The sequence below is a fragment of the Xiphophorus hellerii genome, chromosome 10, assembly GCF_003331165.1.
Source record: "Xiphophorus hellerii strain 12219 chromosome 10, Xiphophorus_hellerii-4.1, whole genome shotgun sequence".
NCBI classification, from domain to species: domain Eukaryota; kingdom Metazoa; phylum Chordata; class Actinopteri; order Cyprinodontiformes; family Poeciliidae; genus Xiphophorus; species Xiphophorus hellerii.
This window is the reverse complement of record NC_045681.1, coordinates 8,365,744-8,387,909: the sequence shown is the minus strand read 5'-3', so window position 1 is coordinate 8,387,909 and position 22,166 is coordinate 8,365,744. Positions and strand designations below refer to the sequence as shown.

Here is a 22,166-nt window from a genome sequence, read left to right as displayed (position 1 = left end):
CAAATAAAAGTGCTCTGTGATGTAAATTTATACACATTAAGTTTTACTTTTTTAACTGGATCACTAAAATAAACAAACTTCTCAGGCTTTTATTAAGCTGCACCTGTATCTGTCTTTGGTGACACCCTAGTTTTGACCAAGCTCAAGAGACATTTCTACATAAGAGTAGCTGAAAATAAGAGTAGCTGAAAACAGTCGGGTATCATTTTCTCTGTTCAGACCTGGTGTTATCATGTGTCCAAGGTGAGCCAACCCCGTGTAGACTGCTTTAGTTACATGTGTTCACACCTGGCAATTACAATGCAATCTGAGTGACCATTTATAATTTGGTGGAATCAGATTTATTACAACTACGTGAGCTTCTCGGAGCAAACAAACAAAGCACTGTTATGTTTTATTCACTCCTATTTTGTATGTTTAATTGCCGAGAGAGAGCTTTTCAAAAGCAACTAAAATGTTTATGATTTCATTTGTTTTCTATTCTCTCATTATTTATTTCTATTAAACTTTGTTTGTGTTTTATTAAAGTAGCAAAATACTACAATTATCTAAATGAGTGATTTTACACAAGAGAGGAAGCATTAAAGACATAAAAAGACTGATGAGCACAAAGAAGGAAGGAAGCAATAAAATGCCAGAAAAAAGAAGGAAAGAATTGAGAGAAAGGAAGAAGCAAGGAAGGAAAGATAAATGACACAAGGAAAAACGGGAAATTGAAAGATCAAAAGAAGAATCAAGCCTGGAAATACAAAAACTTTCAATACACTTATTTCCATGCTTATACAGACCTGGAAAATGCTGAAAAATTCAGAAGTGTACAGACTTTCCAAAAGTGTGTATTAACCAGGTTAGAAATTAATTATTATACTCATTTAACTTCAACTGACAAACAGAACTGATACACAAAAAATGATCCTTCTCAAAATCTTATTTTTATACCAAACAGGCAAACAATGGTTTAAGTTGTTTGCAAACATCAAGGAAAGGTATTTAAGATGCTGTAATAGCAGAATAACAAACACACAGAAGGACATGCAGATGCAACACCAGCAGATTACACTATTCCCCCTTTTACTTAAGCCAGCTTGCTCGTACTTCCCCAATACAACTGCCTCTCAGATGGCCTGAAAATAGGCTTTAATGTGTGCCCTAAAAAGGCAGAAAGAGAAAACACACATCTGCTGTGTTTAGGTAAGCTGCAGTTGCTATGGTTACAGATGAGCACTAGCTAAACAGTTGTGTGTCAAGTCATCGTTGAACTAGAGTGCTTGAGCTGCACATTCACACATTTACTAACACAGAAATTCTCGAATTGAGATAAGCTTTTATTTTCAGAAAAATATGTTAATATAATGAACACTAAGCTTAAGCATAATTTCCATCGGCTCAAGCAGCCCCAAATTTGGGTCCAGCAGCACTTCTGCTATCAAGATCAGTATAAGCATATGCTATACAATAATCAATATAGGCATATTGCATATCTATGTAACAGGCAAAAACTCATCTAAATGATAACAATATTTTCTACCTCAACAACACCCAGCTCAAACACAACGCAGCTTTATGGAAAAAATAATAATTAGACACTAATTAGATGCTAACAACTCACACACAGCGCAACACAATCCTACCCACACAAACTACCAATCAGATCAGACCCAAGCTCTGCTGTTTCCAACAATACCAGAATCACCATGCTATGTGCAAAACTCACTGAACCAGCAGCCAAAGAAGACAAAAAAAAACCTTGTTAATTTCACAAAGCTAAAAACATAAATTTAGTCCTACATGGATTATGTCTCTGTCATAATCTATGTTAGAGTAAATATTTCCATTCAGGTCCTATAATCCATTGTCCTTGTATCACACTGATGCGATTCCTCACTATTTTCAACTTTTCTGTTTCCTTGGATACCGCCTATAAACTCAAAGGGTCGTTCCTTCACTTGCACGCAGTTGCAGCTTTCCCTCATTTAAGCAAATTCATTTTAGCTCGTTGTGATTGGTGAATGATGTTGCTACGGTATTTTGTAATCCCCCCTGATTCTATTGGCTATTGCATGTGTCAATCATCCAATCAACCAATGGGCTGCAGATAATCTGCCCTGAAGGTTTGGTTTTATGACTCAATGCTCTATGGTTCTATAACCAGAGCATCCAGGGCTGTACTTTTTAGTAGTACTTCACTCTTATATTGTTTCAAAAACCATTGTTATTAATTACAAATAATATTTATAGCAAGATATAAGCTGGGGAAAAAATAGAAAGAAAAAAAAGAGAAATTTGTAACTATACACATGGTGCCAAAATGGCACATTTGGAACGTTCTCCTGGAATTTTATCAACCAATACCTTTTCAAAAGGTCTGTGCTTCAATTTTTTTTCTTTATGAAAATTTGTACAGTTAGTGGTCAGAACATGTACTGTGAATTGCTAGAGGTTCTGAATTTCAACTGCATACTTTCAAGGAAAATCCACATTGCATAATGTATTCTACTAGAATTTATTATTTTTATTTTTTATTTTTTACTGTGTGCCATATGTATTTGTTCTTACTCAGTAATACAAATGTTGATTTTTAGACCTCTACAGTATTCTCTGGAATATTACCTTTGTTTTGATACCAGAACCAGTCAAATGCACCGTGTAATTCCTGAGATATATGGAATTCGTTTTGGGGGGTTTCATTTTTGAGAACTCTCAAAAAAAAAAACTCCAAAAAAGAGACCTGGTGTTCAAGGGGTTTAAAATTAGTTGTTGCTTTAGCAGATTATTGCACAAATGAGTCCCTTAATAAGGAAATTATCTTCTCAAAACAACACTTCCAGATGACATAAAGAGTGTGAAAATTATGATCTATTAAAATACTTATACAGTACATATTCCATATTATATGTTTTAAATGAACATTCTTCTTTAGTAGTCATAGATTTTACTTTTCATTTTAACATTTTATAGACTATAATATTCTGTAACAGTTGTCTGTACTGTACTTCTTACCCACCGTTAAAGAGCAACAACTTCTGTATGCTTGCCAAAAAAATAAATGTTGCACCACATTTAAAAAGACTGAAAGAAATTGGAATCAAGGCTGAAGTACTGCGGCAAATCTTGGCATGGTGCTCCCACTTATTCCATTTTATTTCATCACCCGTGAGTCTTCCAGTCTTTATGGCCAAAATCATCAAACACCTTCAAGATTAAATTATGACATTCAGCTTCTTAACTAGATGTCACCAAAAAGGGTTTTTTTTTTTCCAGCCAAAAATTTAACTCAGGAGAGTTTCTTGCAATGCAATATAAAGATAATAAGATAAAGTCGTGGCGCCACAAACAGTTTGACAAACCAGGCACTATCATATCACAGATGCAATTTTGAAATTACGTCCTCCAAAGCAAATATGTCTGTTTATCTCTGCTGTCTGCAGACTTTATAGAGGGTATGACCTTAATACACTCCCCAAATCTCTTTCCTGGCAAACAAGATATACAAGTCAACAGTTTACAGGGTAAAAAATTAAAAGCATGTCCAGTTTGCTCACCTAGAGCCCAGGCACAGCATATCTTATGATAATCATGATTTCTAGCGAATCAAAAACACAGCAAGAAACTCAACACTGGCAGGTTGTCACAACAAAATCCTGGGGTGATAGTGATTATCTGTCAAGAATCATTTGAATAACCAAGCAACAGTCTGATCCTGAAGTGACAAAAGATGCTGGAAGGGTCTGAACTCACCAGGACTCTTCCCGTCAGCGTCTGGGCGGATATCATGACTCCGGCCCAGTCTTTCACCGACGTCATCCAGCCCACCTCGCTCGCCGCAGCGTCCTCTTTGTCTGTACGCTTAATGCCATCGCCCGTCGTGATCCGGTGTACGACCTGAAAGGAGATGCACAGTTAGGACTTCACCATTGAATTTGAAACTTATAAAAACATGTAACTAGAAACAATCTCAAAGAAAAGCAATCTGCTGTTTGGCAATTTTTCCAATAATGCTGCGCTGGTTTATGTAATGTTTTATGCGGTTCTTTTAGTTGTCCCCTCTGTGAAAACCAGGCAATGTGAACGAAATAACGTGTATTTCAGCACACTTCAAATCAATCCTACATCAGATCTTCTATTCTCAAATTGACATCCACTGTAATCTTTCATACTCTACTTTATGGAAATATACAACTCCACTCTGATCTAAAACCGTAGGGTTGCCCATAAACCTTCTTGTTTTATCAGGGATCATAATATCTGATAAATCAACAGATCATAACATGAGTTATAATCAAATAAAAAAATATATATAATAAAAATAATATCTAAGAATTTTAATAAATTATGTTAGCTTACAAACTTTGTTATCTGAAAATCCTGTTTGAATCCTCTACCCAAAATGGCACACACATTCATGCACAAGAAGGAAGTTGGGATGAAATGTCAATGTACTTAGTGCAAAAATCATTTATACCCCTGTCAGATTTTGACATTATTTGCATTCAAAAGAGAATAGGTACTCTTTTTTTCCCCCGCCCCAGCCTTATTAATATCTGATAATTTCCCTGAAAATTGTATATTTTTGGGCAGTTTTTATGGGATCAAACTGTCTTAAATAATTTCTTGGTATTACTTATTGAATTAGCTTCTACATAAAAAAACATAAATAACACAATCAAGAGCTGGAATAATTACTGATGTTTTCTGAATTTGGGCTGTGTAAAAAAAAAAATTTAAAAATCACGCAAACAATAATTCAGAAATGGAAAAAAAATATATTCTATATTTAACAACCCTGTTCAATGCCTCCAAAACAAACCTACGCACATGTTTGCACACATGCATTTGGTAAACATTCAGGGAGAGAGAGTGGCAAAGACACTCCAGGAGTGTATCCATGGCAGCCACTGAGCTCCTGGTGTTTCTGCTTCACTGAGTGGGCTGCCCGCACGCCTGCCTGTCTGACTGACTGTCTTTCTTACTGTTTTTCCATCTGTCTGGTGGGACTGTGATGATTCACGGAGCAGGAAATCAAGACAGGATGCAGAGGTTAGCCATGTTCCCTGATGAAACACCTTGCAGCCACGAGGCTTCTATGTGGTACCCTCACTCACTCATCCATTGACACTCCTCTTGTTCAACAGTCAGCAGGGAGACAGACCATTCACGTGGTCACTATTAGCGTGTGTGGCATCTGCTGCAAGCCCCTTTTTGTGTTGCAGCAGTCATACAGTACCTGGGATTTTAGCGTGCTACATTTTCCAGATGTAGAGCGGACAACAGCGTGTCCTGGTTATAAGGGCAGTGGGCTTCAAAGAACTCCTGGCACGCAGCATGTGTTGTGCTTCCAGTCGACCATAAATCTTTGTGAAGCTTGAGGGTATAGCATTACTGAATTAAATAAGGAGGTGAATTGAAAGTGGTTTGCAACACATAAATATGGTCAAAGCAGTTATGATTAGGAAAATTTATTTGTCTGCAGTTAGAAATGAGAAATAATTCTTGTGTTTATGACAATAATGCACAGAAGTAAATAATGCTTCCATTTAACATTTTATTACGAAATAAATTAACTCAAAATTACCTGAAGTCTTGACAATAAAGTTACTTCAAATCTACTAATATGATTTTGTATTGTTCATAGAAAACACAACATATCTAAAATAGTAACATATGCCTGTTTAGTTGTCATCGTAAACTTATTGGTATTTTTGCTTCAACACAGTTGGGGCTATGGCAATTTCAACTGGAGCCCAAACTGTAAATCCTGCAACTTCTGTCTGAATAATGGTCACTGATATGAGTCCCCAGCTGCTTTCAAAATGACTGAGCCCTCTCTACAAAATTGAAATGTATATTTGTGAGCCTTTCTTAAAGATTTACATCTGGAGTAATCAATCGTGTTGAGTATGAATGTAGCTAGACGGTGTCAAACAGTGCGGAGATGTAAGCAAGAGTTCTGAAAGAGGACCGAGAGAGGGTGCGGGGAGGCAGTTTATTTATGGAATTTATTGAAAACATCATAATTAGTAACTTCTGTTTTGGAACATGTAAGGGACTATCCTGCATATGACTGGAGACGCCTTTATAAAATGAATTTATTGCTGGATTAATTTTTCAGAAAAGCTATTTCCACACCGCTGCTTAACAGAAACAGTTTCTGAGAGAAATTACATTTGCATGTGTAAACCTTTTTTTTTTTAGTGATTAGGGAATTTAAGTCCCTGTTCAGATCTAGCTCATTCAGTTTAGAAAGTCTTAAATACAGACATTCACACATGGCAATAAAAAACTGAATCATCATATCCCTTTTTAACTGTCCAACTGTGTTTATCATCCAAGGCAAATCACCTAAGACAAAATGTCTTTCAATACAGAAAGGAGTCAACAGTACTTGTTTTGTGTCGCAATATCTGATGAAGCATGAACCTTGTCGAAGTATGATGGGTGCCTGGCTGGGAGGCCATGACTCATGAGGAGTGAGCCGGGCCCTGGTGGGGGTCCTGCTCCTTTCACCTCTCTGGACATAACCGAGCGCTTTCCCCCTCCTTGTTCTTTTTGATTCCTAGCCTTGGCCACATGAGTGGCGTGTTGCTGGCTTGATGCTAAGGGAAATGGTGGTGGGGTGCGATGGGGGAGTATGGTGCCCTGTGTCTCTTTGGCCAGGGGCTGCTGCATATGGCTACTCTGAGGGAGTGCCTGGAGTCTGTCTGCCTGGGGCTGCTGCAGCCTCTGGGAGCAGCACTACCTTCCCCTTGCTAGTACTCTTCTCATCATTGTGACGTCTTGGCAATTCTAGGTGACAAACTAGCACACATACATATTTACACTAATGAACCCATACAAAGATTGAAAAGGTTGATGGTCATACAAACACATAGCCTGGTAAAAACCAGCCCATCGTCTTATTTTGCTTCACACAGAGGGCCCGGATCTTCGGCTATTGCTGGAGGCATTGACTCTGTTGAAGTTTGAAATTTTACCCAATCACAACATTTGGCCGTGACGTATGTAATGCACCAGTTCAATGCTACAAAGCTCACCAGCTTGTAACAACCATCCCCTACTGCAAAGAGAGAAGTCCCAAATCGAATGAGATGACTGTTGACTTTTATTCAATATTTGGAAACGTGGCCAACACGGACTGAATGGCTTCTTTTACTTTCTCTGCTGCTAAAACTAGAGCCAGACTACGATTCTAAAGCAGAGCAGAAAATTGGCATCATCATTCACAACTTCTCCTGTTTGCTGATTGGCCCAGTTGAAATTCTACTGGAGAAATCCATTTCAATGGGAGAAAGTCCAGACAGCGCAGAGCAGAGAGATTAGAATCTAGGAGCATTGGAAGGTGATGGTCAAATTAAAAAACACAAGTTCATATTTTATTAATGGAACCGATCTATTCCGATGCAACTCTGAATTAATAAAATCAATCAAGCAATTAGGATACCATATCCAGGCATCCTTTTTATAGAGCAAAGCTGCCCACCACAGGTATGGAATCAGCTTCTCCATGTGGCATACCTGATGTAGCGAGACAGAACAGGTGATAAAAGAAAATGCAAGGGATCAATTCACTGTTAATGTAATTCAGACTGCATTTCTACTTCAAAATAAATGCTTAGACTGGTAAAAAACTATGGTGAAAGAAGATCTATTAAAATAAGGGTCCAGCTCTAACCCTGCAGCCCTCAGGTTGAAATTGGGACTGAATCTTCTTTAAGAACCACTTTTGCTACAAAAAGTCCCATGTGGTCTTAGTGTTATGAATGAAAATCATAATTTTACCCATTCTGAGGCCAAACAGAGTACCTGGATCCCTCAAAATGCTGCAGACTGTTATCACTAATAGTGCCAAAGCAAATCGTTTAGTATTTTTACCTAACATGATAAAGTTTGTACAGTAAGATGAGCTTGCCAAATGGTAAAGAAATACATACGAAGATAGAAAAGTCTTATTATGTACAATATAAATGTAAAGTAAATATTTCTTCAACCCACCTAAACCTCCCTGGTTTAGTAATCCTCAGAAATATTATTGCTGCAGAGAGAAATGCAATCATGTTCGGAACCATTAGTCACAGACAAGCAGAACTGTATCAGGCCTCGTTTCACTTTCTACAGCCTGTTCAGAGCTCCGCAGCTAACCTAATAACACTATAATAACACGTCCAGTTCACTTAGGAGTAAATACAGACAAGAAAATCCAGGGAGTGAAATTTTCATCTAAGGCAGTTCAGTGGTATCAAACAACGAGGAAAAATATACATTTTAAATATGCAAAAAGGGGAGTTGCATTTTATTGTGAGGGTATTGAAAATAAAACAAATGGGGATTGTTATTCTATGCTTCGACCCGGACAACTGAGGCTTACCCAGGTTACATCATTTATTTTATAAAATAATCTTATCAGACCAGCCTTAAATCATAGCGACCAGGGAAATAAAATCTGAACTTACATTTGAATCCCCAAAAGCAGATCAGGGACACAGTGTGTGTGACAAGCATGCTGTTTGACTCATCCGTCTGTTGCCTTTTGTATTTATGACATGAAACTTGATACAAAGACCTCCTGCTTCTCAGTAATAAACTGGCAGCGGTGACAATGTATGTGCCTGGTTATATGAACACCTCTCTAAGACTAAGGAAGGCCACTGTCTGGCCATAGACATAAAAAAAAATAATGTGGGTGAAAAGAGTACTATTCCTGAAATAACATGACATTTAAATGAAACTGCGAAATTTACGCACAGGGAGAAAACCTTTCTGTAAGATTAGTTTGCACTCTGAAACACTAAACCCCCCGAAAACATGTTAGAGGCTACGTTATCAAAGACTCCAATCATCAAAGAGGGGAAACGAGACAAGTTTAGTCTGCCACTTCAGCAAACTACTACCCATGCATTTGAGACTTTCTGACATAAAAACATTGTTCCAACTGTTAAGCATGGCAATGGTAGCATCGTGTTGAGGGTTTGTTTTGCTGTCACTGGCACAAAGTGGTTGGAAAAATGAAAATGGAAGACATGTTCTGAACTTCAGGTCAAATCAGCAGCCTGAATGATTGAAAATTGGACACAGTTAAATATCACAACAAGCTAATAATCCCACTGACACTAAACAAAATAGATAAACCAGACTAACTTTAAGCTTCTGCAAAATCTTCCCCAAAACTCACAATTCTACTACTAGTGTGTTGACTACACTTAAAAGCAGGACCTTGTTGATGACTGTAGAAAGGATATAGTTTTTATGTAACTTGCTACAGGACATTGAACCAAATATTAGTGAGGGTGTATCAATATATTTGTTTATATAATTATGACCTTTAGGAATTACAGAAATGGGCTGCACAGTGGCACAGTTTGTAGCACTGTTCCCTTGCAGTAAGAAGATCCTGATAGAAAAGTCTTATTTTGTACAATATAAATATAAAGTAAATATTTCTTCAACCCACCTAAACCTCCCTGGTTTAGTAATCCTCAGAAATATTATGGCTGCAGAGATCTTTCTGCGTGGCGCTTGCATGTTCTCCATGTGCATGCATGGGTTCTCTCTGGGTACATCAGCTTCTTCCAACAGTCCAGAAACACTCTAAGTTGTCCATAGGCATGAGTATGTACTTGGTGATTTGTCCTTTGTGTTTCTGTGCTGCTCTGTGATGGACTGGCAACCTGTCAGTGGTATACTTGGCCTCTCACTCAATGGCTATTCAAGATGGGCACCAGCTCCTCCCACAACCCAGCAAGGATTGCAAGAGGAATCTTTTGTTATTGATAGATGGATCAATAACAAAGGATTACAATAACTTGTTCACCCATCTCTTATTAAAATCCTTATTGTTCAAGTAGAGTTCCATTACCTGATAATTCTGCCCTAAAACAATACAATACTGCTTCCATCTCTTCCCATTAAGAAATTATGCATTTGCTTGATCTTTATCTCATGCTTTGTGTAAACAGTAGCTTAGTGCATTTCTTTTCTTTTAAAGCAGATGTTCAGTTAAGCCCCAGAGCGGTGGCCTTGATGTTTGCTTCCGTTTGATGCATAAAATAAGTCATTTCATTTCTTTCCACCAAATTAACTTTTTTTTTTATTTTGTATTTCTTACTAACAAGATCATAAACAATTTGACTTGATGTACGAGTTTGTCTCTGCTCTTTCGTCGTACTAATGAATACAGTAACATAGGCAGAGCTGAGGGAAGCAATAGTCGTTAAGTAGGCCTAATTGGCATCACGCTGTTATCCCTCAGCACTTTGATGACCAAGTTTAAAAATGTAAGCTGAAAAACACATCGGCCACGACTGTCTACTGTTAATGCCACTAAAAGCCGAGTTCAAAGATTAATGATCTGTGACTCATGACACCGTCCAATTATTCTTTTAAAGGGTGTGGTGGCAGATTTTATCTTAAGGTCACACACAGAAAAATGCCTTCAGAGCAGCACTGAAGTGCTGCGTTTTTGACATTTATATTTCAAAATACACTCATGGCTGGTTTGTATTTTTAATTTCACTCTGCTAGCAACAGACAGAGACATTTAAATCATCTTCTGCTAGAGTGTTTCTTAAAAGTGATGCGTTTTTAATGGCAGCAGTAGCCGGGTAAGTCATTACAGGCACTCGGTCTCCTCCGAGTCACTTTGATCAGTATTCTGCGCTTCCAAATTTAGGTCTCACAACCTCACCTAAATCAAGTCCGTCTGACACTGGAGGTCATTGATCAGCACTGTGAGTCTATTCCCAGAATTCACCATGATCGTTTGTCAAAGGGTCAGCACATTAAACTTTAATATAACAAGTAGCTTCAGATAGTTTCTCGAATGATTCAATTATTTAAAAGTATATTAATATAAATCAGATTATTAATAACACAAGATGTAGAAATAAAGATCCTGAAATATCTTCCAAATATCTTTAGAACCTTTCTTTCTACATCTTGGCTTATTAATGTCTCCCAACAATGAGATCTCGCAATAAATGTTTTACTGAGTGAATGAATTCACCGAATCAATTTGTGAACTCTTTTTTATAGGTTTCATCATGTTACAACCAAAACTTCTATGTATTTTATTAACTTAGTCTTTATGTGATAGAGCAACACTGAATAGTGTTTAACTCTAATAATTTCACATAAGTGTTCTAAAGTTTTTGAACATAAAAAAGGATGGGGTCCATTTTTGATCAGCACCTTTCACTCTGAAACCATTAAATAAAATCCAGCAAAACTAATTGTCTAATTGTAATGTCTAACTAGACAGGAAATCTAACTTAAGTCTAATTCAAGCCATTGAATTAGAGCTGCAAAGATGTGGAAAATTGAGCTTTTTGTTCTACATTTAAAATGCTACGTGTGGAAGACGACCACCAATGCACATCTTCATTAATGCAGCATCCTCATGAGTCACTAGTAATGAAAAGCAGTGACAAACGCTACTATGATGAAGCAAACAGGAAGACGGAGGTGTGAGTTGATGGCGAGGACAGGACTAAATACACAATGAAATGTTCTTGGAATGAAACTTGTCAAAGGTTTCGACAGACTTAAGTCTGTGTCCAGCAGGACAACACCCAAACATGACACATATACTGTAGCTAGACATGTGTCATGTTTGGGCTAGAACAACCCAGTTAAAGTCCATGCCCAAATTAAATTCATTGACAAAACTATAGTGGGGCTGAACACAAAGGTGGGTCTGAATTTTAAGATTTTTATTTGTGAAAAAGGTTCAAAATCATGAATAAATTTCCCTCAACTTCACGATTATACATTGCTTTATAATTCCAATAAAATACATTAAAATTTGCGAATACACATCAAGCAAGGAGGAAAACTGGCTACAGATGCATAAAGTACATTTTTCCACATGCTGTTGCTCATCATTCCTAAACTGAAAGCATTTTGTGTTTACATAAAGGCAATGTGACTGGAGACGTATTGAATTGACACAAGTTCCCATACTTGTATGTAAGCACCTGCAGTTTCTATAACATCTAAAAATGCCATCAAGTGCATCTTTTGTAATAAAAAGCAGCAGGCTATGAGGCAAAAAAAAACAACATTTGTGGTAATCACAAACCTCTGAGATCACAGATGGAGCAATGGCAGCCAAGCTGCAGCCTGCTGCTTATTTTATGCAATGTAGTAGCTAATAAGTAGCTAATACTCAAAAGGGCAATTAAATGAACAGGAGGAGAATTCTTTTTCACTTATTACAATGAGTAGTGACGAACAAAGTAGCCTTAAGTACTAATAAATTGTGAAAAATAACGACTAAGTTTATGTATGTTTTCTGGGAGTAATTTTGTATGTGTTTTCTTCTGTTTTGCATTTTGGAAAATTAACAATTTTCAAAAAATATTTAGGATTATTTCTTCTCTTTAGAGCAAACTATATATATTGCATTGAAATAAGTTTTTAAAAAACAATAGCAGGCACTTGTTCAGTCTACTTTATAATAATCAATTTGCACTTAAAGAGGGACATTTTCCTGGTGCTTTTCCAAAGTCTAAAACAGCTGATTTATTTATTTTTTTTTAAATAACTGACACTGCCAGGTCATCAGGTCACAATGACCTGACAATACCAGTGGAACAACACCAACTTGTTTCAGTTGCACATGAGGTAATGCTCTCAAATATAAATGACAAGTTTAGAGTATTGTTGTCCAACTACTAAATTAACTAAAAAACCCAAATAAATGTTATTCAGCTCCTTTAGGCTTTCATTTTTCAAAATTTTAAAATAAACTGCTCAAAACAGCCTGTTACCAAAAACTAAAGTCCACTGTAATATTTTGCTGTTACAAAATCATAAGTTTTGAGGTCAGTTAAGGACAAACTAACGAAGTAGCCTAAAATCACCAATAAAGTGTCCGGAGATTTAAGTTTACTTGCAGTGCAAGAAGAAAATGCCCAAATGCAGCAGCCTTCAAATGTCAAGGTTAAAGTAGATATTTGTGGATTAGTAGGGACTACATTTTTTTGACTTGCAGAAAGCCTTCTATATTTTTAACCATTATGTGTTTATTCCCTTGTTGTTATAATAACAATATAATAATTTTAGTTCGCACACATAAAGAAATAAAATTATATGTGAGTAACAGAAACAGTCACTAAAGTCACATTTTGGTCTTCCTCAGGGTTTTACTCAATCCATTTTTTAGGTTGTATATTAACAATTTTCCTGAAGTTTATCCATGTCATATTGCTTTTAGATGAATGCAGATCACTCTATTATACATTTAAAGGCATCAACCAATAAGCAAGCTGCAGAAGAACAGTCATGTTTAATGATTAAGAAACATGAATATATCTCAGTTTTCTTTTCAAAGTCTGTAATTAGAGATCCAGATGTTATGGTGGCAGGGGGAAAACCGCCATTAGCAAAAGATTGTAAGTATGTGAATGTAATAATAGATTCACACTCATTTAAAAGTCAAAAACAAATTGAAATTAAATGTGGTGAATCTTACACAGATGAGAAACAATTTAACTACTGAAACATCACAGATGTAAATGAGCAGCGAGGTTCTGTCACATGTGAATTACTGTCTGATCAGTTCAACGCAAACAGAAAGACCATTAAAATATTATTCATTAAGATATTTTAACTAAGCGTATACTTATCTACCTTGATAAAACATGATACAGTGTTTGTATACTTTATTAGTGAATAAAGCCGTGCATGGTTTGGCCACATTTTGGCTGAATAATTTAATTAAGGAAAATGAAAACTTGTCCAGCAGACAAGGCTAATGTAATTCCCACACAGGGAAATGCCTTTAGATAATCAGCATTCTCCAATAGGGAAACAAATACTTCAAAAACTGAGAACATGTGATAACTAATCACATCTGGGATCCCATAAAAAACAATCAATAGTCATAACTAATGGCAGTTGCATTTAAAACCATCAATTTTTAAATACATCTATTATTTTTTAATTAAATGGTGTAATTTAATGCTTTACTCCTGCTTTCATACAATCAACCTGCCTCAGACTGCAGATGGAAATTTGTCTGTCTTCATGGATAAATATTTCACATTTACAAGATGAACTGAAGCGATTATGTTAATTTATACGCACTGCCAATTTTAAAATAACTCAAATTAATGACAATGTTTCTGTGTTACATTCAAACTCATAAGAAATCAGACTCTCATATTATTACTATAAACGGGTCTTTTTCCACCAGCGAGCTGCAGCAACATTCACCAATGCTTGACATGCTGTGTTTGCGCTCATCTTTAAGCACATGACAGAAACAACAGCAAAGTAGCACTCAGCTGTTTGAACTTACTAAATCATGCCTCCCGAGTGTCATCACTGCAATTTTTCAGACAGCACTTTAAAGCACCACGAGAGCAGCTCTCAAACTGAATCCGCCAATCACCACCTGATGCTACTGAAACTTCTGAGTCATTGCCAAAGGCTACATGTTAGCTATGCATGAACTGCCTTGGTAACATTTATTCAAATAAAAACACTCATAAACAATATGCCTAATTAAATGCAGAGTTTAAAGTATTTTATATCTAGTGTGTAGAAAAGAGAAACCATACACAGTCGTCATTTTAGTGTCAATGTGTGCAATAATCTCAAAAGGAAATGCTGCTACGTGCTAGCAATATATTTGCAGACTTGGAATAAATTCCACTGCTCTAAGTTTCCACTCTTGAAATAGATATTAGTGACAGAGAGACTAAAACTTAATGGGGATGCTGTTATGCTGGAAAAAGTAGTAGAAGAATGAGATAAATAGAGGTTAATCAAGACTATATCCGAAGACTGTAAAATAATCCAAAGACCTTTTAATAAATATAAATTAATAATAACACTATAAAGCTTGGGGGCTTTATAGTGTTATTAGTGTAGCCTTTGGCAATGACTTTCCTAACTTCCTGTAGCAGCTGGCTGTGCTGCAATGCTTGTGCGGCAATCTTTGAAAGGTCCATTTTAGCATTAATTTTTCATCATTTCTTAAAACTCTGCTACAGTTAATAACTGAAAACACAAACAAAAATGTTGTCAAAATCATGATCATCTTTATTTCTGCTTATTTCTTATCCCTGCCATACAACTGCATATCGTCCTTGTGATTCAATGCCATTGAAAGATTCACAGCATTAATTATATAATGTTCCAGCATTGCATTCCAACACATTTCATGCTGCGGTATGCACAGTGTGCCCACCATGTACCCCACATGTACCAGGTATAACAGCAGTGGCCCAATAACAACATTATTTAATGTTTTAATGTCATTTTCAAAAAACATCTAAATAATAGACTTTTATGGAAATATTCTATGTACTGATGGGGTCAATTTTTTATGGTTTTTGGAAGGAATGGATCATGTTATATTTGTTGCACAAAAAAATAGACTAACAGACAAGATGATGGTAGTGTGATGGTCGGGGGATGCTTTGTTGCTTCAGGACTTGAATGACTTGATGCACATAATGGAACCATGAATTCTGCACTCTGGCAGAAAATCCACAAAGAGAATGTCTGGCAATCTGTTTTTAGACCTTAAGCTCACGATCACTCGGGTTACGCAGCTACACAATGTTCCACGGAAGTTTACAACTGAATACCTCAAAAAACAAAATGAAGATTTTTGTCAAAGTATATACTTGAACAAACATAAGTATCTCAAAGTATGCACTTTGACGAGAATCAAAGAATGGATTGCTGTTGCTTGGAATGACCTTGAACAAGTTTATTCTCAGAACTGCCTCTCTCCCCAAAAGTGTCTGAATTACAGCAACCCTGCAAAGAAGAGTGGGGGGAAAATCCTCTAATTTAAACAACTCATTGACAGCTGTAACAAATGGTTAAAGGTATAAAGAGGTAAAATCAATTATATGATATGGGAATTAATTTCACGTTCCGTAATATTTAGGCGTACTGAAAAAGCAAAAACAAGAAACGTGTAAGAAGCAAAATACTTCTTTACAGCACTGAAGAAATTAAAGCAAGACAGATACATCTCAGTAAAAGTACCTCAACAATAAAAATTGTACACCCTTCATCCCAATACGTACATAATATACTAAATAGGGGTGAATCATAGAAACACATACTTCAAATACTTGAAAGGACTTCAAGTAGAAAAAGCACACCAGCAAACCTGACAAGTAAAGAAATGGAGTATATAGAAGCTTAATGAAGTGACGGTAAAGTTAAGTTGCTATGTAATTGCGCCACCACAAAAGAAGGTGGAGGCACTCTTAATTCTAATGAAGTGACTAACGAGCTGCCACAACTTCTTTTCACTCAGCGCTGTGTACTGTTCCATTTATAAAGAATGTATCTCCAATCCCCACCACCCCATCCTATAATAATCGTGATTTATCAGAACCCCACAAATAATTTGCTTTATTGATTACCATCAGACTGGGAAGACAAAACCCACAGTTCCAGTGCCTCAGTGTCAGATCAGTCAGAACAGCGGGTGGCAAATGACAAGCGAGGCGGAATCTAGTGAAGGATCAAACAGATTATCAACTCGTTTCTATGAAGCATTCTCTAAAATCTTGTTTGACCTGTTAATGACATGCACAGAGTAGGGAGGGAGTGGGGTGGATTGTTCCTCCAACACAATCTGCCACATCTCACAGCCTCGACAACTGCATAACACACGGACATTTACTCTTATAATGAAATCCATTGCTTCCTAGTTGCTTAGCAACCAAAACACATTCATATGGCGCATACTGTAAGCACCTGACACTGCATTTCTGACTCGTTGGAGTGAGACCGATTCTTGGACGAGGAACAGAGAATTTTAAGATGTCAGGGAAGGAAAGGTTGAAAATGAAAGCCAGGAGTGTAAGAGAAAGTAAAATGCAAAGGAAATGGGAAGATTTGAGTGAAAGGATGATCCATCTATGGCTCACTCCCACAGAGTAGCACAACAGGTTGGTGGAGCTCACTCGCTCCACTTGGCAAAAATCAAAGCAGGACAACAAAATCTGACTGCTCTCTTTTAAATCACATGGAAATATTGATGAGCTGTGGAAATGAAAGAAGTAATACCAACCTTTTTGTGTTGTTGTTTTTCTCTTGCATTTTCACAGCTATGTTAAATAGTTTTCTTTAAAAAAATCTAGCAAATTAGAAAATAGACTGCTAACGTTTTGCATGATTTAAAATTAAGATTTGTTAAATGTTCACATGCCACTCAAAAGAGAAGACCTGCAGTTATGGATGAATAGCTAGCATTCTTGGAAATAGATGTCAGCCTGTGAGATATTATTACAACATTTCTGTCTTTTTATGATTACCGTCCTCAATTGTTCTTCATCTTGATATTTGTTTAAAATGTATACTTTAACATGCTTTTAAAAGTTATATTTTCACCTTGTTTTTTTTTATCTATTTGCTAGACAATTCAATAACTTTAATAACAAAACCACACTTTCAAATTAATTAAAAAAACAAAAATGTGGTCTAATTACTTTTATTATAAAAGCTGAAAAATTGTTGCTAAAAAAATTATATAATATTGTATTTTACAGTTATATTACCATAATGTATTATTTCCCTTTTTCGGGAATGTAAAAAAAAATAGCCACCCTCATAAAGCAGTAAGTTTATTATATAGGCACTAAAGCTTTAGCTTAATAATTTGTTAAACTCATATTCAAACATGCAATAAGTTTATTTATTACTGATGCATTTACATGAGCGTCGCTACATTAATTTAACGTATTTAACACAATTCTGTTTACATTGTTACATGTAGATGAACAATTAGTTGAAATATTACTAATTGCACTAAGCACTTTTCCTCCTCAGTTTTTAAGTAGTTTTAGACTTTGAGTCTTTCTGTTCTTTGTAGATGAACACTGAGAGCCTGTTTAAAAAAAGAGTTGGAACAAGCAGTACTTAAGGGGCACTGACACTGCATGAATACCTGCAGCCAAAATACATTTATATGTTGATGAAAGAGATGTTTATATCGCAGTGCCATCCTTTAATCAAGCTCCAGACGTTTTACAGGATGCTTTTAGGTCACTGCAGCGATTACTACTAGAACTGAACCGGTTCTGAACTCAAACTAAGCTAATTACATTCAGCTGCTTTCAGATTGAAACAGATGACCCCTCCACTATATTATGTGTATACAAAAAGTAGCTTCATATGAACATCATAAAACCTGGCAATATAAACAATTCTATAATGCTCACATTTATATTTTTCTCTCTGATAAATGGATTATTAAAAAGATACTAAATACCCCTCAGGCTAAATTAGCCGCCTGTCTATCTTTGTCCTTCAGTATCAGAAGCAATAAATTTAGCTTTCATTTCAAAAATTAAAGACCACAAGCAGTCAATAACTATAAGCATTACCAATGCTAAATCAAGAAATGGTGGACAATCATTTTCAGAACTTCAGGTTCGAGCTTACAAACATCAATGTAGTCATAGCTGAGATAGAACATAGCTGTTGTCTCTATATTGCCTCTCACAGTTGAACAATCTTTACAAATTTATGTTTTCTGGGTACAAAGCCACATACAAAGTTTAATCAGTCCACCTCATTGTTCTAAGCAGACATCGTTCCACATCAGCTTCCCTGATATCCCGAAATCCGACAAAGTGCTTCCTGGGATGATGGATTAGATCTTCCTCACAGCGGAGGACCAATCAGGGACACTGAGACTTAAAATACAAAGCCACTAAGATGTATTCACAACATGTATAATAAGAGTTGCTATACACTCTAATTATCCTTCGCGGATGATATAGTTGAACTTAAACATGAGACATTTATAGTAAAAACAATTAATTGGGTAGTTTTAATTCATAGTTATTTTAAGTGAAACCTCCGTATAGTTTAAACAGGAAATTTCACTCTGTACATAGAGATGCAACTACGATCAGCAACGTAGCAGCTGATATGCACTGCAAGTCCCAAACACCACAAGATTACGTTTCTACTCCTCAAATGCTCATGTTTTCTTTGAACTTGAGCTTCTGGTGGTTTTCCATCCGAATGCATTTGTGCTTGAAAAAGATAAATTAAGTAGTCACAACTCTGAGCAATTCTGACAATTTATTATGGATGGTGAGAAAAGCCCCAAAACAAAATATTCATAAGGAAATCTGACGGGCATGCATAATAAATAGAAAGTAACATTTGCATTCTCCTCCCCCGTCACTGTCAGCAACACAAGTGAACTTTAGCACATGTGGATGTTGTTTATCATGGAACCTCCAAGTTCATCCACAGTCGCACTTTGTACTCGGTTAACCACCCTTCATTGATCGCACACAGACTGGTACTTTGGTATATGTTTACATATATTTATTTGCAGATTAATGTTTGGTTTTAAAACCATTGTATATTGCTTCTTAGCACCAGCGACCACAGACTACAGTCATAACTTATTACAGTTGGTGTTCCTGTTTAACAAGAAATGGGGTGGAGGTGGATTTTCTTGCATTGGCTCTTTGATTTGAGCAATTACAGCAGGGCCTGAAGCTGTGCAGCTTAATTTAACTTTTTTTTTTTTTCCAAACACAGAGAAAGCATAACTGTTTGTTCCTATTTTTAATGGTGTCATTATGAGTATATTGCTTTGATTGGATAAATTAAGGTAATTTAATTTACTGTATTCATTGCAATGCTGTTGTCTTTTTTAACATTGTTATTTTGCATGATTTTTGAAAATGGATCTCTCTTGAAAACGAAACCCTTCGTCTACTGAAATTTTAGCTCTTAGAAAAGTATTGTCACCAAAACTTTCCAACATTTCGTCATGTCAGAGGAGCAGCCAAAACATGAATGGCAGTATTGGAGGACTTGCAGAAATCCAAAGCTCAGGAGAGGGAATCAGTTGACAGGAAAGCTATAAGCTCACAAGTGCAGAAATATGGCCTTTATGGAAGAGGGATTTTTTCCCCCACAAACCATGTAGGAGACACAGCCATGACGTCGAACAATTTGTTCGAATCAGAAAAAACTAAGATGTAACTTTTGGCTTTCATGCAAACTTTCATGTGTGGCAGAAAACCAATACCACAACTGTAATTGTAGGGAGAAATTGTTGTATAAAGCCCTCACTTGGGTTACTGAATAAAAATGCACACCACAGTTTTCAGTTGTTTTTTTTTTTTTTTTTAATCCATTGTCCTTCAAATTCCCAATTAGGAAATACTTACTGGTAAAATGCACTTTGTTGCTAAAACGTGATAAAAACATTTAACATATTTAGGAGAACTGATACTTTTTGCAAGGCTCTGTAGTTAAAGATATATTAGAGACTAAATATCCCAGTCTAGTGAATCAAAACCAGAATGATCAGCATAACTTAATCAAACGCGTTGTTGATTCGGATTGTGCCATCTTGGATCACTTTTCTGATCAAACTACGTTAAATAGAAGTTAATCTACCAACAAGTGTGAAGAGAATCCACCTTTCTCAGTATTAGGAGTAAAAATCTTTTTAGCACAGTTAGTGTCACATGTGACCAAGAATAGCAGAGTTCATTATTCAGTCATGTTCTGTGTTCTCTATCAATGGGGACCTCAGCACTGATTTAATTATAAGCCCATTTTATAAATCAAACTGACTGGACACGCTGTTGTCACGCACTGCTCGACTCACCAGGATTAAGTCAATAAATTTCCGTGAAAAAATATCCCCCCATGGGAGCCGTGCCTCACCAAACCTACCTTCTTCTTGGCGTTACAGTGACAGCACACGGTCCACAGGTACTTTAGGGTCCTCCACAGGAGGATAATGAAGAGCCCCCCGAAGAAAGTGACCATGGAGGAGGCGAGGAAAGCCCACCACATCCGCTGACCGCTGCTGTCACAGGGCACGTCGGGCGAGAACGGGATGACCACATTCATCTTGGATATGTGGATCGAGGAGTCCGGGCTGTATTTCTCTCCTTTCTTTGCCATCACGGACTTCTGGTCACCTACCGGCCCCTCAGAGCAAACAAATCAACTCGGATGGAGAGAGCGAGAGAGATTCAGGCGCTTCGGGGAGCTCCAGCCAGCGCCCCCTGATGCCACAACGGCTCAGGCATGTTTGATTACCGCGCCTTGCTCTCCGTTCCCGCTACCTCTTGTCTGCATTCACAAAAGGAGGAAGGTTGTTTAAAGTTAGGTGGACGGCAGAGAGACGGGGAATAACAAGAAACTTCTGAAAGCAAGGTGCGCCTCAAGAATCGCGTCCAAGGCTTGAGTTGCGCGTCATCCGTTTGATCTGTGCGTAAAAATCACATCATCTCCGTGGTCCAAAAAACGTAGTGTTCCCTATATTTCTGATCTGTTTGCTTATTATTATCACAGATAAAAAGAAAAGGGGAGCGCTGTCCTCGTCAGTCGATGATTCACTCACTCCTCCACCTTGTTTGACGGCGCAGCTTTCAGCAGCTCCGCTTATCCTTCGCACTGTTGAATGCGCTCCTCACGGCGAAAAGCTAAAATATTCTGCAAAAAGGATAAAAGATTTCGCTTTTTGTATTATTATTTTTTTTGTCCTTTAGCTCCAGCGGCCGCCTGTCTCGTCCAATTGTTGGAAGATGGCATCGCAGATTTACAGGTAGCTGGGGGGGAGGAGCCATCAACAGCAGACGTAGATGCTCCCAGTTATTTATAGGGACCGATTCATCAATGTTTTATGACCAACTTTGGTGTCTACAGACAATAACTCAGGGGAAACGTCTTCATCACCTGGAGGATATATTTCGAACCCCTGTCTTCCTTTATAAATATTTTAAACATTGAAACCTTAAAAAAATGCTTTTAAAAGGATTTTTCGTTCAGTGGCGCCACCAAGGGGGGATTCAGGTGGGACAATAACCACCCGTGTAAAACTTGCTTCATACATTCTTTGCACATATTTTCCAGCGTTTATTTCAGTTAAAAATGGTCTCCCACAAAATTACACAAAATAGACAAAGAATGTTTCAGCCAACCTTACTTGACAGCTGTCCACAAGATAATCATGAGATAAAAAGTTAATAAATCCTGAGTATAGTTTAACTGCACACGGTCATTGCTTGAAAGTTTTGTGGCAGGACAAAGTGTATAACATGAGAGGAATGTGACAAACAATATTTAAGAATTTAGCGTTGAGTTCAGCTGAAGATGATGTAAAGTTTCCACAGTCTGTGCTGATTTGGGGGGAAATATATATTTTTTTG

The 22,166-nt window shown here is 37.0% G+C and overlaps 1 protein-coding gene across 16 annotated transcripts in view; it reads right to left on the bottom strand.

Annotated features, from left to right (window-relative positions):
• The window catches only part of LOC116727519 (calcium-activated potassium channel subunit alpha-1-like), a 97,886-nt gene extending 76,311 nt beyond the window's left edge, over positions 1 to 21,575 (bottom strand). For 10 of the 16 annotated variants that reach the window (XM_032574999.1, XM_032574996.1, XM_032574995.1 and 7 more), the window contains exons 1-2: positions 20,683 to 21,574; positions 3,739 to 3,882 (exon numbers count right to left, since the gene is read on the bottom strand). In XM_032574999.1, coding sequence (XP_032430890.1) covers positions 3,739 to 3,882; positions 20,683 to 20,916 — 378 coding nt within the window. In that variant the 5' untranslated portion in view covers positions 20,917 to 21,574. Of the gene's footprint in view, positions 1 to 3,738; positions 3,883 to 20,682 lie in introns of all 16 variants that reach the window. The other 6 variants (XM_032574994.1, XM_032574992.1, XM_032574993.1 and 3 more) reach the window with 2 other exon arrangements.
• Positions 21,576 to 22,166: the final 591 nt, after the last annotated feature.